Genomic DNA, 14,473 nt, shown 5'->3' with positions numbered 1-14,473 from the left:
AAGCATAACTTAGTTTTAACTGAATATACAAATAAAAAGTGATTGCGACTTAATTTTAGTAACATTTAACTTTATAATGTAATTTACTCTAGTTATTTTCATCAGTGTTTTTTCAATGTGGTAGTAACTGTTGAATGTATGAAATAATTTGTTCGTCAAGCGAACGTCAAAATTATAAATTACGTTTAATTAAAAATGGCAAAAAAGACCTATGATTTACTTTTTAAATTGCTGTTAATAGGAGATTCTGGTGTTGGTAAAACTTGCATATTGTTCAGATTTTCTGACGATGCATTTACGACTACCTTTATTTCAACTATTGGTACGTAAATTTTTTGTTTAAATTTTTAATTATAACATATTCATGCCTTTTTCATGTTTAATAATCATTGCAGTTTTATTTATTGAATATTTTCCCAAAAATGTTCAATTCTTAAAATCCTTTGCAATTTCATTGTTATCACGTTATTTATAAATACAGGGTGAGGTCAGGCACCATTTAATTGTTTTTTATTTTAGGCATAGATTTTAAAATAAAGACCGTTGAATTAAGAGGAAAGAAAATAAAGTTACAAATATGGGATACTGCAGGACAAGAAAGATTCCACACTATCACTACATCTTATTACAGAGGTGCCATGGGAATTATGCTGGTTTATGATATAACAAATGAAAAAAGTTTTGAAAATATAATAAAATGGCTAAGAAACATAGATGAGGTAAGTACAAAATTAAATATAATCAGTGAGTTACATATTCCTTAATCTGTATTTTATTAGCATGCTAATGAAGATGTTGAGAAAATGATATTAGGGAATAAATGTGATATGGAAGACAAAAGAGCTGTTAGTAAGGAAAGGGGAGAAGCTGTAAGTCTTACAAATCTTGTGTTTATAATTCTAGTAATTTACTTATTACAAAACATATATTAGTAATTATAAAAAGCATACATTAGCAGTTGATTATTATTATTTAGTATACAGATATTTAATATGGGTGATCTTTTTAATATAAATTAGGTGGCCAGAGAACATGGGATAAGATTTATGGAAACATCAGCCAAGGCAAGTATAAATATAGATCGAGCATTTAATGAGTTAGCAGAAGCAATATTAGATAAAACAGCAGGAAGAGAACCTGGTGATCATGTCGACAGAGTTACTGTAGATAGAAGACAACAGTCAAGCACCACAGGCTCGTGCTGCAATAAATAAGCCATAATTTAAGTCCTAAACGTTTTACTCAATGATATTCAATTTTTGTGAATTTTATTGTAGAATATGAAATTGAGTATATTTTGTAGGATTGTGTTGATTATGCAGTTACTTAATCTCTCTTTTTCCTTATTTTTCTTCAACTCATTTTGGATTAAGGAACGAGATTAATAGTTTGTTTATATATATTTTTGTAATTTAGTTTTCGTACAGGAAGATTTTTTTCTCCTTGAACATCGTAACCTTTGTAATACGTATTAATTTATTAAGAGAATGAAAAGATAACAGGAATATTGTTTTGTTCATATAAGGAAGCACAATAAGAACTCGTAGGGAAATATGTTATTTGCTTAATAGATGTCTGCTTTAAGGTTGTAAAGAATGTATATATTAATTATGGGGAATGTTCAATATAAAATGGATGTTGAATGAAGGAGCTTTGTAATAGTAAATTCTCATGACTAGTCATACACAGGTTTGAAGGTTGTATTTTTTTTTTTTCTATTTATCAACTGTGTTACTGATCTCAGAATCTGAATTTTATAACTTAAACATGAATGACCAAAACACCAAAATAAATTTTTGGTTTAAATTCACATAATTAATGTACTGTATAATCATGAAAAAATGCTCTTAACTTTATTTTTGATATACGAAGTGTTTCGTTAGTCGTAGTAAATTAAAATTTTCAAAATTATGTACTTCACTTTTTTGCAGTCATACTTTATAATATGCAAATCAAATATTAAAATTTAAATTAGATACTCATCTACATTTTTTATTTATGTGTAATCATTTTTTTTTAACTTATCAAGAAAAATTGTACACCTTAATATAAACTTTTGCAACTTCAAACTTGTTAAAACAAAAAATGACTTTGTATTCATAAATTGCCTTCTTGTCGCTACCATTACATTGTACACATTGGCAAAGATCTGCAATATTTATAAATTGTAATAGTAATTTCCAATATTTTTTCTATACCTACTTGAAAAGGTATGTAAAATGTTTTTAAATAATATGCATTGGAGGATAAATTTATTTTGTGTAAAACGTTTTTTTCTCAATTGGTTGGAATATTGAGCTAAAATATGTTTTCAAATACTTAATTTGCCATTATTATAAGTTTAAGCTTTCATTGTAATTTACTATAAATGAGTGTTAATATACCAATTGCTTTGTTATTTTTGTAGTCTGTGTATTATTATTCTTTTTTCTAATGCGTCTAACTAAAAGAGGTAAATTTTCGATATCTACGAAGTCAAGATGGGAAAATAGCGCAGGATCGACTCAGTTTAAACAAAAACGTGAGTTTCGTCTTCGGAATACGACTTTCGTTTGAGATGATGAAAATTTCTCTTTTAGCTGATTATCTTTTACATCATTATTTTGTATCTCTACCACATTTTCAACATATCGTCGGATACTACATTACGCAATATTTTTCTATCGACTATTACTTTTGGGCGATCCTCTGCTAACATTTCAAATGTATAAAAAGTTTCATAAGAGGATCAAATGTAATTTTTAGTTTAATACTTTATGGTTCTTTACCAAGATAACGTTATTTTTTTATAAGGACTTTTTTAAGTATATGAAATACAAATTATGTACTACAGTTAGCAGTAGATGGCGGTATACTGCCTGTAACTTATATTAACTTTAATTTTTCCTTTTAATTCTTATTGGTTTAACAATTTCAAATGGAAAAAAGAGTTGATTGGAAAATGTTTGATCAACTTTTGTCTCCATTTCTGTAAAAGCATTTCAGCATAGATACTTCAGGCTGCAAAAAGAGGCAGAGACTTTCTCAATATTATATTTAAATGGCATGATAACAAATAAAGGGAAACATTTATATTATTTGTACATATATTTCTAAAAAGAAAATGGTTGCATTTCATTAATAATGTTGTGNGGTGACCTCCTCTTTCGATCCCATCCACCATCTAGACATTTACCTTATTTTTTAACTCTAAATAAACATCGTTTATTACTTTTGAATCACACCCTCTTACATAGGTATTCCATTCGTTATGACACCCTTATGTATGCATGTATATACTTATTAAGGTTCATGTCAGCTGGCATTCCCCTAATTCATGAAAAAGATACAGAAATCTTTGTGTGGAACTGTCTGCTTCGCAGTTCCAAAGGCGTGGCGTTTAACTGTTGTGCACATGCGCACATACAACCTGAACGTTGTATGGAAGAAACAGCACTGCGTTATCGCAACGCCGACCCTGGCGTGCTGGTGGAAGGGAATTTTTTTTTTACTTTTGCGTGTGTATGGCATTTGTTTCCTTTTACACAATTTTAAAACAGGCAACATCCCCACCTATTTCAACTACAAGCCTCGACTGGTAGGTAACAACTTTAAGTAGGTACATATAGTTAGTTTTTAAAATGGCTGTTTTCCATTCTTCGTTACTCGAAAAATTTCAAAACGTGCTCAGCAACAATGGGTTCCAGCCAGTGGTATTGGTTCATACGATTAGTTAGTTGAAAACATTATTATTTTCAACGGAATTTCAATAGGAAAACGAACAGAAATGCGGGTAGCAGTACATAGACGAGTAGGCTCTGTATTATTGTTTCTTATCGCGGGAACATGCGCATTGTGCGCACGCTGATTGCGCTTTTCAGCTTTAGCCAACTCATTTACACCATACATGTATTATATTATTATGTCTCGTAATCCAGTTACCTTTGACTTCGTACCTGTTTGAACGCGGTTGAATTTGTTGTACGGTGGCTTTATTGTAAGAAACAAGTGCGAGTCATAAACAAAAAAAAAATGCATCTCATAATAAAAAAAAAGTACCTATCGCAACAATGCGTACGCGATGTGCGTTTGTTATTGTTTTTTCCTGTTGAAGACTTTTTTTTTAAAACGTGATTTAAAGGTACGTGTTTTTTTGTTACAACATTATACCTGATTTTATTTATTAATAACACTATTATACTATTGGACACATACACATTATAATGCGTTCGCAAAAAAGTATGTATATGCCTAAATCAGTTGTTAATATAAAAAAAAATGTTTATACTGTTTTATTTTATTGGCGTTTGTTAGTTCGATTATCGATAATTTTTTTAATGGTTTTATGTAGTAGTATGCTCAAGTGTTGGGCGGTTTCCATTTTTAATCGTAAGTCCATTTGTTTTTATGGGAAAGTTATCTGAACGCTTACACTTAATACCTCCCTGGAATTAATTTAAATAAAAAGTCCCCGTGTTTTATCATAGTCGCAATAACTTACAAGCAAACTCAGTTTTTATATGTTACAATAACGAATGGTCCGTATTAGTAAAAAATAAATTAAGATAGGCATCAAGGTGGCTCACACTATTCGGAATTATTGTTGTTAAAGTTTAAAAGTAAAACACTTCGCGTCGATAATTTAGAAATTAAAAGAGAAGACATTTCAAATACAATGAATTAATATGAAACCTATATTTTTTTAGAATGCATTCATATCAAAATAGAGCAGCACTTGGTTATAACATCACCCTATGAACCGGAGATATTTTGACGTAATAACCGGTGAGAGTAGTTATTAACGGATTATAAACTGAACAATTTCGGAAACTACACTAACTATGATGTGTAGCAATAAAAGTTTTAATTTTTGTCGACATTACCGAGATTGTTACCGTTGATTTGAATGGTAATTTTATGCGACTTTTTATTAAAAACTGACGTTACATCAGAATTGTCGTTATAACCGATGTTCCACTGTAGTGCGTACTTCTTTTGTTGATTACTCATCGTTGGCGTGTTATTTCGATGCCCCATTTTTTGCTTTTGAAAACTTGAGATCAGACGTGACCATAATACAGATACAAATGCATGTGTGTTTGTATTATAATTGTATATTATTGTATTGTACTCATGTGGCATTACGAACGGATTGTTGGAGGTATGTTCGCGCACCTATTATTTGTTCAACTATCAAAGTTTAATGTTTAAGTATGATTAGATTTAAGAGGTATTGCGTTACTTTATTGAAAACGACTTGGTATTTGTGTACCATGTGCACATTTGTGTATATTTACGCATATTTTAAGAAACAACATTGTTTATTGAAGACTCGCGATAACTTGTACAGGATGTTTGGGTTTGTTTTGCCTTCTTTAGATACGAGCTAGCCTTTATAATATTCGCATTCGAACATACAGTCTTACAAAATAAATGTGTTGATTTTAGCAATGTTGTCTGAAGTCTGACCCAGGGTTTTTCTTTTAAGTTGGTTAAATAAATAAAAAATTATTCTACCTCGAATTACACATCACAAGCCTCATATTAACCACCTACAGAATCTTGATACCATTTTTCGAGACCTTGTTATTTACGATCACACTTAGAAACAATCGAAAATTCGAGCAGCGTCTAACTTTAAGTTTTTGTGTGAAACATTTATTATAATATTCAAAATAATATTTAAATACATGTAATATTCCAATAAAAAAAATGATCCTTTTTGATATCCAATTAGTCTCATATCATTTGCTTTCGACAATTAAAAGTTGTAGTCACTCCACTTTTACGATTAGCGTAGCAGGCGACCGATGCAGCACGAATTAGACCGTTGAAAGTTAATAAATCATTATTGCTGCCTCAATTTCAATTGAAAAAGAAAACAAGTGTTATGTACGATTCTTTGTATTTCCTCTTATTTCATATGGCGCTATAAGTTTCTTTATAAAAAGTGAATTTAATACGTTATTTGCAATATAGGTGGCATAAAAATCATGTAACACAGAATTATTCATCTTTCGTCCTCTTCTATAAATATTATTTCAGAATTCAAAATTTTAACTTTAGTGAATGAGGTTTCTTCAGGGTAAATTAATAGAAAGTGATTACTAATATCTTGATTTTAATGTTTTGTTTCAATGAACTGTTGTAATTTTTCTTAATACGTTCTCTGATCAGGGGTGAAGGAGCGGTATTGCTTAGCGTGGCTATATATGACAAGGGAAGAGGGGATGGTCTAAGAAAATGTGACGTTTACAGTTGATCAATTTTATTTTATTTTTTTTTTTTTAACTTGGCAGTTCTTAAAATTTTCAATCATGATAGAAAGTCGTCTCATTACTATTTTTAATCACAATAAATCATGTATAGAAGGGTGGGCTAGCTTTTGTGACGTAATGTATGCTAAGGGCTCTCTGAAAGTGTGACAGCTTGAGGGGCCCAAAAATGTGAAATTCTGAGTGACATTTTATGGACCCCCATATTGTAAGTAAATAGATATTTAAAACATAACGATTCACTATCTAATTTTCAATTTAATTAAAAGTAATTATTCAATAAAAAAAACGAAGACGACGACCTTCTACCGTTGGGTTATTAGATATAAATTACATATTCCAAATAGTTCTTTGCGTGGCACAAGCTAACCGTAAGTTATTAAACTGTAATTGTGAAACTGGAACTGCAAATTAATAAAATAATGAACCTGTACTTGTAGGGGTCATTTTTCTGTATATTTTTTGTGTGGCAAGGATGCAGTTTTGTGTTTACTTGTTTAATTTATGCTTTTTATCAGTGTTGTACAGTTTTTGATACTTTTTTGTTGTTTACAACACAGTTTCTTATTATAACATCCTGCCATCTGGCTGCATCGATTATGTACTACAATTGTATTATCAGCGAACACAAACATAAAAGTAGGTAAATACGAGTTTGGTACTGGAGTATGTGTGGTAACATAATGAAGAAATTCAATAATTATATGTAAATTTCATACAAAAAATTCTCATATTAGTATGAATATTTCTAACTCAATAAGAATAAGTTATTTGTATAATGTTTTTGCTAAAAAGAGGTACATTTGTATGAGCTCTTATTGTAATAATAAAATAAATATAAAATGTACGATACCTTTACTTGATGAAGCTACATGTAGCGAAATAGTCGTGTATACAATGTATTTGTGAAAAGTTTATTCTGTGTTTTACAATACATGGATTTGTGATTTGTTAACTTCTACCAAGAAATGTTTGCCATTTAATTAATGTCAGTTTTGAGACAACCTGTAGATATTNAACTATTAAAAAAGAAAGAGAAAATGATTTAAAACAATTTAAACTATCAATTTACAAAGAAATTATTTCTTCAAATTCATAGTCATAAAACCTACTTAGTTATTCTTTGCAATTTGTGTTGAAATCGCCCAATATTGATTTCAATATCTTCATTGATGTTTGTATATTAACCATATAAGGTTGCTTCTAAATACACATATGCATAGAAAAAACAATTTTTAAATACACATTTGCAAATCTTGATCACACCTTCATAAATATTTGCGATTCACATTTCGAAATTTCTTGCATTTTAGATCAGATATATCCAATGTACACCGCATCCCGAATATGTTGTTAATTAAATAATTAATAAATCAATCCAAGCATTTCAGTTTAAAATAATAATTGTAAGATTAACGTATAATTTATAATTTTTACATCCTTTCTCGTAAAAATTAAATCAGAACAACGACAAAACTTGTTTAATTACACTATAAACTTTTTTTAATTGAGCAATTAATAGTATCAATGCTGTTAGTTTTTATTTAATAGACTATTCATTCAATTTGCGTGGATAAGAAATAATTAAACTTCACGAATGTGTTGTTAAAGAATTTTTGTTAAAAAGGTTTCCGCCACCAAACTCAAAATAAAAGCAATATTTGAAATTTGTCCATAACACAATTATTTGGTGGTTAATTAATTTTTTTTGCTTTTGTTTATTTTTCGCAGCATACTATTAAAAGTGTAGTGGGTGCCTATTCAATCTCAAGATAATGTTTTCAGTTATAAAAAGTAAATAAATGAGTGAAAACATTGAACATAAGAAATAAGAAATTCAGTAACTTCGAGTAGGATTTTTTAATTGCATTCAAAAATTTATTAATACTAACGTTTTGTTATGAAACAATTTATTGTTTAAACATAATTATGCCTTTAATAAAAGTAACAAACGTTATTATTACTGATACAACCTAAAACTTAAGGTAGAAAAAAAATTCTTTTCTAGCGTTTTCTACTAAATAATTGATGACTACACCGGTGGATGACCTTTTGTAAATTTAAAGTTGGTGTTTTTTTTAAATCGACAAATAACTTAAGGCATGATAAGAGCTCTTATCTTAGGAGATTGTTTGCTTTATTTCAATTGATAGTATACCATTCATGTGGTTTTTTCGTTTTAGATTGAACAACTACGATTATTAACGTCTCACATTAGCCGACAAAGGGTAAGTGACTTTCTTATTCATAATTAGGGAAATTTTAATTATGTAGAGAAACGTTAGGGGGAAATGGTGTATGCATATTTAAAAAAATAATATTAATCGTGTTACTGCTATTAAAGCAGGAATTAACTGATTACTAATTCAGAATTACCGTGCAATCTATGTTATGTTATCAGCTTTTTTATGTGCAATCAACGTCAATAAGTTTAAAATATGTAACACTATTTTGTAATTAATTTTCCTTGTTAACTGTTTAAATTAAAAATTTTGGATTATTAAATGGCAGGGCCATTTTTCTGTTACAACATCGTAACCTCTCTACCGTAAGAAAACTTTTGTATTTGTTTGTTTATTTGTAGGGAAAGACAACACGCACTAAGTGATAATAATACTTATATGTATAAACTTTTGAGATAGGGCTGTCCAATAAATATTAACAATAAAACGAAACACCTTTGTACCCTCGCTGCATATAAAGCGTTTTGACCGTGGATCAAATTTATTATGCCCACAATTTTATATGATTTTTTTTAAGTTATATTTCCAAGTAAACTTTGTGCATATATTTTTTTTTAATGTATAGATATAACTCTCCATGTTTTCAATGCATGCATTATTGTAAAGTATCATCGCGGGTTTTATTATCAACATCTGTATGTTTGTATTAGATAAAACTGTTTGATTTGCCCTTACTTAGGGACGGACGCAAAACACCTATGCTATGTGAACGTTTCGTTGGTAACAGAAAGGGGGTTTTCTTCTAAAAATAGACAATACACCTATATATATATAACTGCACATAATTATAATAAAATATGATATACTAAAATACGTACAGTTTATTTTATCAACTTATAAATTGGTTTATGGCATTTTAAAAAAGGGCACAGCAGCCAAGTAACATGATGTAGACGGTAGAATAAAAAAAAATAATAAAAAGATCAAAATATTTTGTGACACCGGCTGTTCAAGTACTCAACTAACAACAAATTATATGTATAAAACAGTAATTAAACTACGAAACTAGAAGTTTTACTTTTCAAATGGAACGATTTTTGTTTTCTTTCGAATGTAATTCAATTTCTTGCATTAGACTACGTGAAAATTTTGTTTAACCAAAATTTAAAAAAAAATCTATTTTCTTAACATTTACATTTGTGCGCCACTGATGTGTATTGTATATAATAAAAAACTTTGCAGTTAAAAAAAATGCAGTTCGATTTTTTGTTTGTTATCTATCGATAAATGGCTAGTAATAAAATCATAACGACTAACCTAAATACATCTAAAAGGAGTTTTTAATAACTACAAAGCAATAGTCCTTACGTACATTGAAGTGTTATCTATCGAAAATTGGTTTTTCTAGAAATTTAATTTATGAAATCCGGCAGGGGGAACTTATGCGAAAAATATGCACCTAGACGGATTCATTAATAAACAAAAAACAAGAAATCACAACGATTAAAAATGAAAGTTGAATACCATAACAGCAACAGTTTTTGAATTAAAATTTTTAGCAGTTTCTAAATATAGGGTGACAGGAAATTGTTCGTATTCCTTTTGGTAGAAAAAACTATCACTAATTTGAAATGATTTAACCTTTATCACTTGGTGGTCGGAAATGCGCCAATTTCGAGAAAATCTGTTCTACAAAAATCGGAATTTTGTGAACTAAAAATTTAATTCCCTTTTTGGCCTGATTTTTTCCATGGTTTGATAACTTACTAATTGGCCAACCTTCCTAAACCTAAAAGACAAAATTTTCGGTTAGATTTTAAAAATTCTTAGTATATTTTCCCGAAAATGGCCCATTTCCAACCCCCCAAGTGTTAGAAGAATCGTTCCAAGTTAGTTGCTTTTCCCGAGAGGAATACGACTAATTTCCTATCACCCTGTATAAACAAGGCGACGAAACGAGATTTGTTTTTCAAAATGGAATGTCTAGAATGCGAAGCATAAGAAATCAGTTGTATGTAAACGTCTAACAATAAGTCATTAAACTATTCGTCATCTCATCACATTTCCTATTTCTTCGAATCATCAACATTGATATGTAGATATGTAGATATGTATGGCGACAAAATCGTAGCCATTTGTTGCAAATTTATACGCATTTTGCTATTGATTTTGTTCTTCTAAAAGAACCCATCCAGTTCGGTTATCAATATTTGTTTAGCAAATGATCAAACAGTGGAGATTAGGTCTTTAATAATAAATAGGGTGGTTTTATCACAGTTTCTCATGGTAACCACCTACTCTATAAAAGCACCTGATGAATTTATTTTACACAATTTCATCAATATTGTTGCTGTAGATTACTCTTCGTTTGACGAAAAAAAATTGGTGCCCTTTGGTAAGTTTTCCCTATTTTACTTTACATCTACCATTTCAATTTTTTTACATATGTATTTCTATGTATATATTTATTCTTGTTACCTAATACCTAATTACGAACATAAAATTCATATATTTTTAAAACGTTTTGGTATACTTTTATTAAAAATATTTTTGAAAATACATTAAAAGTATTTAAGAAAGTAATAAAAAATTACGAATTATTTAGCGAACGGAAATAGGGGATTTTAAAGTAAAAAGACTATTACCTAACCCTGGTGGGGAGGTAATCAAATAATTTATAACGGTTCTTGTACGGGATGTATTTCCGTAGATTATCACGGATATATGTTTTACGTAAACAATGACTATTTCACCGGTAGATAGCAAGCCCTTTTGGTAAACACACTTACGTGGTAACATTAATAATAGCGGATGAGAATAGAAAATACCTATAACGTTTATATTTTTTAAGATTAATAGTAAAAAAAATACCAGTAGGACAAAAGGGTTCCCCATAAACTTTTACGTATGCGAATAATTTGTCTGTGACTGTAATTCGGGTCTTTCCCGCCTTTGCCGGGTAAGTTTCTCCCTAAAATCAGTACCCAAAACGTATAATTAAAATATTACAATTAACAAATTATTTTTTTTGTGATGTAACTACATATAAATTTACGGTTTTCGGAATTTTCTCTTTACTTCTGTTATGAGACATTTCTTTTTGTCAAATTTCACGACACTACGTAAACAGACAACTGACAGGCACCGAATGATCCTGTAAGGGTTCTTTTGGGGTACGGAACCCTAAACAAGACTGAATTGTTTTGTCAACTGCCAACGTATCTAACCCAGCCTATTATCTATGAATTCAGCTGCATGCACGATATTACAATGCTGTAATTAGTATTTTCGCTAACGAAGCCATATCATACAGAATAACGGATGCACAGGATATTATTGCATTCCCAGAATTGGTTGTTCATCTGTTTTTATAAACGGTTTCGTAACAAGCAATCATAGAATTTAATATTTCGGTTAACTTAATGGTGGATTTTATGTGATATTATTTTTTTTTTTTAATGAAAAATAAAACTTGCACATGTGGAAGGATATTAAAGGATAAAGTGGACCACCATTATTTGTACCTATCGCCAGTATCTTATCGTACTAATTTTACAAAAATCTCCACATCGAGCGTCTAGTATTAAAAAACTGCAATTGACCAGCCATTTATCAAAACTGTAACATACGTATCGCGATTTTACACTTATTAGTTTTCATCAGCACGCCCTAGATAGTTAAAAGCAAGTTGGTATATCAAGATATTGGCAGTATTAATTCGGTTTACGATAATCGTATCTAGTATTCCATCATTTTGATAAGTAAATCTGTTTTCAATATATGGGGAGTGATCCAAAAGTAATGACAATCGATTATTTCCAGTCCGCATGAAAATCCAAAGGATTTTTTTTGTTTATTTTTATTATTATTATTTATACCCACGAGATCGGCATAAAAAATCGTTAAAATATACCACGATTCCGGGGAGTAGGTTGAAGAAAATGTCTACCAAAGACATACATAGTGGAAATATTGAGGGACTTGGCCCTCCATATTCTACAGTTACATATTGGGGCAAGGAGTTTAAGGTAGGCAGAATATCCATTGAAGATAAACATTGTGATAAAAATGACCATCAGACATGTAGCTAAGGCCACAGGGATCTCATATGACAGCGTTCGTAGAATCCTTGCGTTGGGTACCCAGGATGTTAACCGACGAGCAAAAGAAAAAACGAGTCGACATTTCGAGAATGAATCTCGAAAAATTCCAAGTAGATCAATAAAAGTTTTTGTCACATTTCGTGAACATGGGCAAGACCTAGATCCACGATTTTAAACTGTTTAACGGGAAAGACTATGGCGTCCTATTTTTTGGGACCCTGATGCAATAATAATAGTGGAATATTAGGAAAAGGGAGCCACTATCTTAGGTTCTTAATACCTAGACCAAGTTTGAAGATTATGGGAGGCCATTAAAGACAAAAGAGGCGCCAAATTTCAAACTGGAGTACTGTTTCAACAAGACAATTCGCTCCTAGAACACCAGCCCTTTTCGCCAGATCTAGCTCCCAGTGACATCTACCTCTTTCTTCGACTTAAAGAACACCTTCGAGACAAGAAAGAAGACGATAAAGAAGTGATGGTCGCTGTTGAGACGCTTTGGGAGAGTAAAGAGAATGATTTTCTTGTAAGGGAATCCTGGGTTTAGAAAAAAGACGGACTAAATGTATTGAGTTAATAGAAGACTTTGTAGGAAAATAAATTATTTTTGGTAAAGTTCTAGATGATGGCCCCCACCCCCTTTGGGGTTTCCTAAAAGTTATGAGGAGGNGCAAACAATCCATCGCACATGTTTACGGACATGGAAGCAGACGAAGACGGGGTAATACTGTCACTTAAAATCACTTTGAATGATGAAATTAATTTTTATTGCTTATTTATTTGTATAAGCTAAAAAGCTTTAACCATAACATTTATTTTCATTTTTAAACAAAACTTTTAGTTGTTAATAAAATAAAGTTAAATTAACAGCTTTGTCAGATGGGCCGTGCCTTGTTTTCATGAAAAAGTGTTTAAAAGTAAAGGTTCAGTTAATATTATTTTTTATTTTGTAAGGACGATATCATTTTGATTTGCTAACTTTATTTGGGTATAGCTGCACGTTAAATATCAGCTGGTAATTCTGGGTAATTGTGATCCCAGAGTGTCGACTGATATTAACACGTTTAGCTATAATCTCTCCCTCAACCAACTAATGTTATAAAAGGACCACAAATCGAATCGACAGCATGTACATTTACACGATCATATTTTTTTATTTTTTATGGTCATACCTAGACAGGTTTGATTTCTTTTTTATAATTTTANTAGAACACGAAAGAAGTGTCTGTAGTGAATGGCAAGTTGAGACACGAATATGGGACACTTCGCAATCCGTACATTTCGCACCGCTTTTTACTTCCTCAATGATCAATTGGTAATTCTGGGGAGGGTGCCGATCAGGTCATTAAACAATCTCCCTGCGTAATTAGCAGATAATGTAAATATTAAATAATTCCAAATATATTTTTGTTGTCCTATTTCTGCAACATATATTTTTGGAATTGGCAACTCTTATTCTCGAGTCCTTTTTCGGGTCGCAGACAAACTTTTTTGGTAAAGGTCTAGATGATGGCCCCCACCCCCGAAGGGGGTTGGGATGGGGAGGATCGAAGGAGGAGGTCTCCACCACTTTACCATAAAAAGTTCGTGGCGGTCTCACCCCCATAAAAGGTTATAGGGGTTCAAAGTTAATAAATATACCAATTTTTATACATTTCTAGGCATGTAAATATTTATATAGTCATTCTTCAACAATATTCAAAGGTAAAACTAATGAAAAATACATAAAAATATTGAGGAAGTTATATAAAACATTATTTAAATATCTTTATCAATAGGGTACGTTAGGTTAGGTTAGGTTATCGGGTTTTGTTCAAGTGACCACCCTCTTTCGATCCCCCACCTCCACCCGCTTGAAAATATTTTTTTTATTGAATTTTATTTGAATTATAGTGTATGAAAATTGTCAAAATAATCAACTTTCAACCCCCAT

The 14,473-nt window shown here is 30.6% G+C and overlaps 2 protein-coding genes across 3 annotated transcripts in view; both read left to right on the top strand.

Moving 5' to 3' along the window:
* The window catches only part of LOC108744700 (thyroid receptor-interacting protein 11-like), a 37,202-nt gene that overhangs the window by 1,811 nt on the left and 20,918 nt on the right, over positions 1-14,473 (top strand). The window contains exon 3 of one of the 2 annotated variants that reach the window (XM_025974703.1): positions 8,438-8,482. In XM_025974703.1, coding sequence (XP_025830488.1) covers positions 8,438-8,482 — 45 coding nt within the window. Of the gene's footprint in view, positions 1-8,437; positions 8,483-10,784; positions 10,833-14,473 lie in introns of those variants that run through there. The other variant, XM_025974704.1, reaches the window with a different exon arrangement.
* Positions 112-2,398, top strand: LOC112904526 (ras-related protein Rab-10-like). The gene is made up of 4 exons (XM_025974706.1): positions 112-322; positions 520-719; positions 780-869; positions 1,020-2,398. Exons 1-4 carry the CDS (start codon positions 196-198, stop codon positions 1,212-1,214), a joined length of 612 nt encoding a protein of 203 aa, XP_025830491.1. The 5' UTR covers positions 112-195; the 3' UTR covers positions 1,215-2,398.

The sequence above is a fragment of the Agrilus planipennis genome, unplaced genomic scaffold (assembly GCF_000699045.2).
Source record: "Agrilus planipennis isolate EAB-ADULT unplaced genomic scaffold, Apla_2.0 scaffold16, whole genome shotgun sequence".
Lineage (NCBI taxonomy): Eukaryota > Metazoa > Arthropoda > Insecta > Coleoptera > Buprestidae > Agrilus > Agrilus planipennis.
Note: the sequence above shows the minus strand (reverse complement) of the source record. Positions and strands in the feature narration are given on the sequence as shown.

Bases quoted from the DNA above. Each gene is read 5' to 3' on its own strand.
- LOC112904526 (XM_025974706.1), top strand. From the start codon at position 196: ATGGCAAAAAAGACCTATGATTTACTTTTTAAATTGCTGTTAATAGGA. The intron at 323-519 runs GTACGTAAATTT...TTTTTATTTTAG, and splicing joins TACCTTTATTTCAACTATTG to GCATAGATTTTAAAATAAAG. The intron at 720-779 runs GTAAGTACAAAA...GTATTTTATTAG, and splicing joins GGCTAAGAAACATAGATGAG to CATGCTAATGAAGATGTTGA.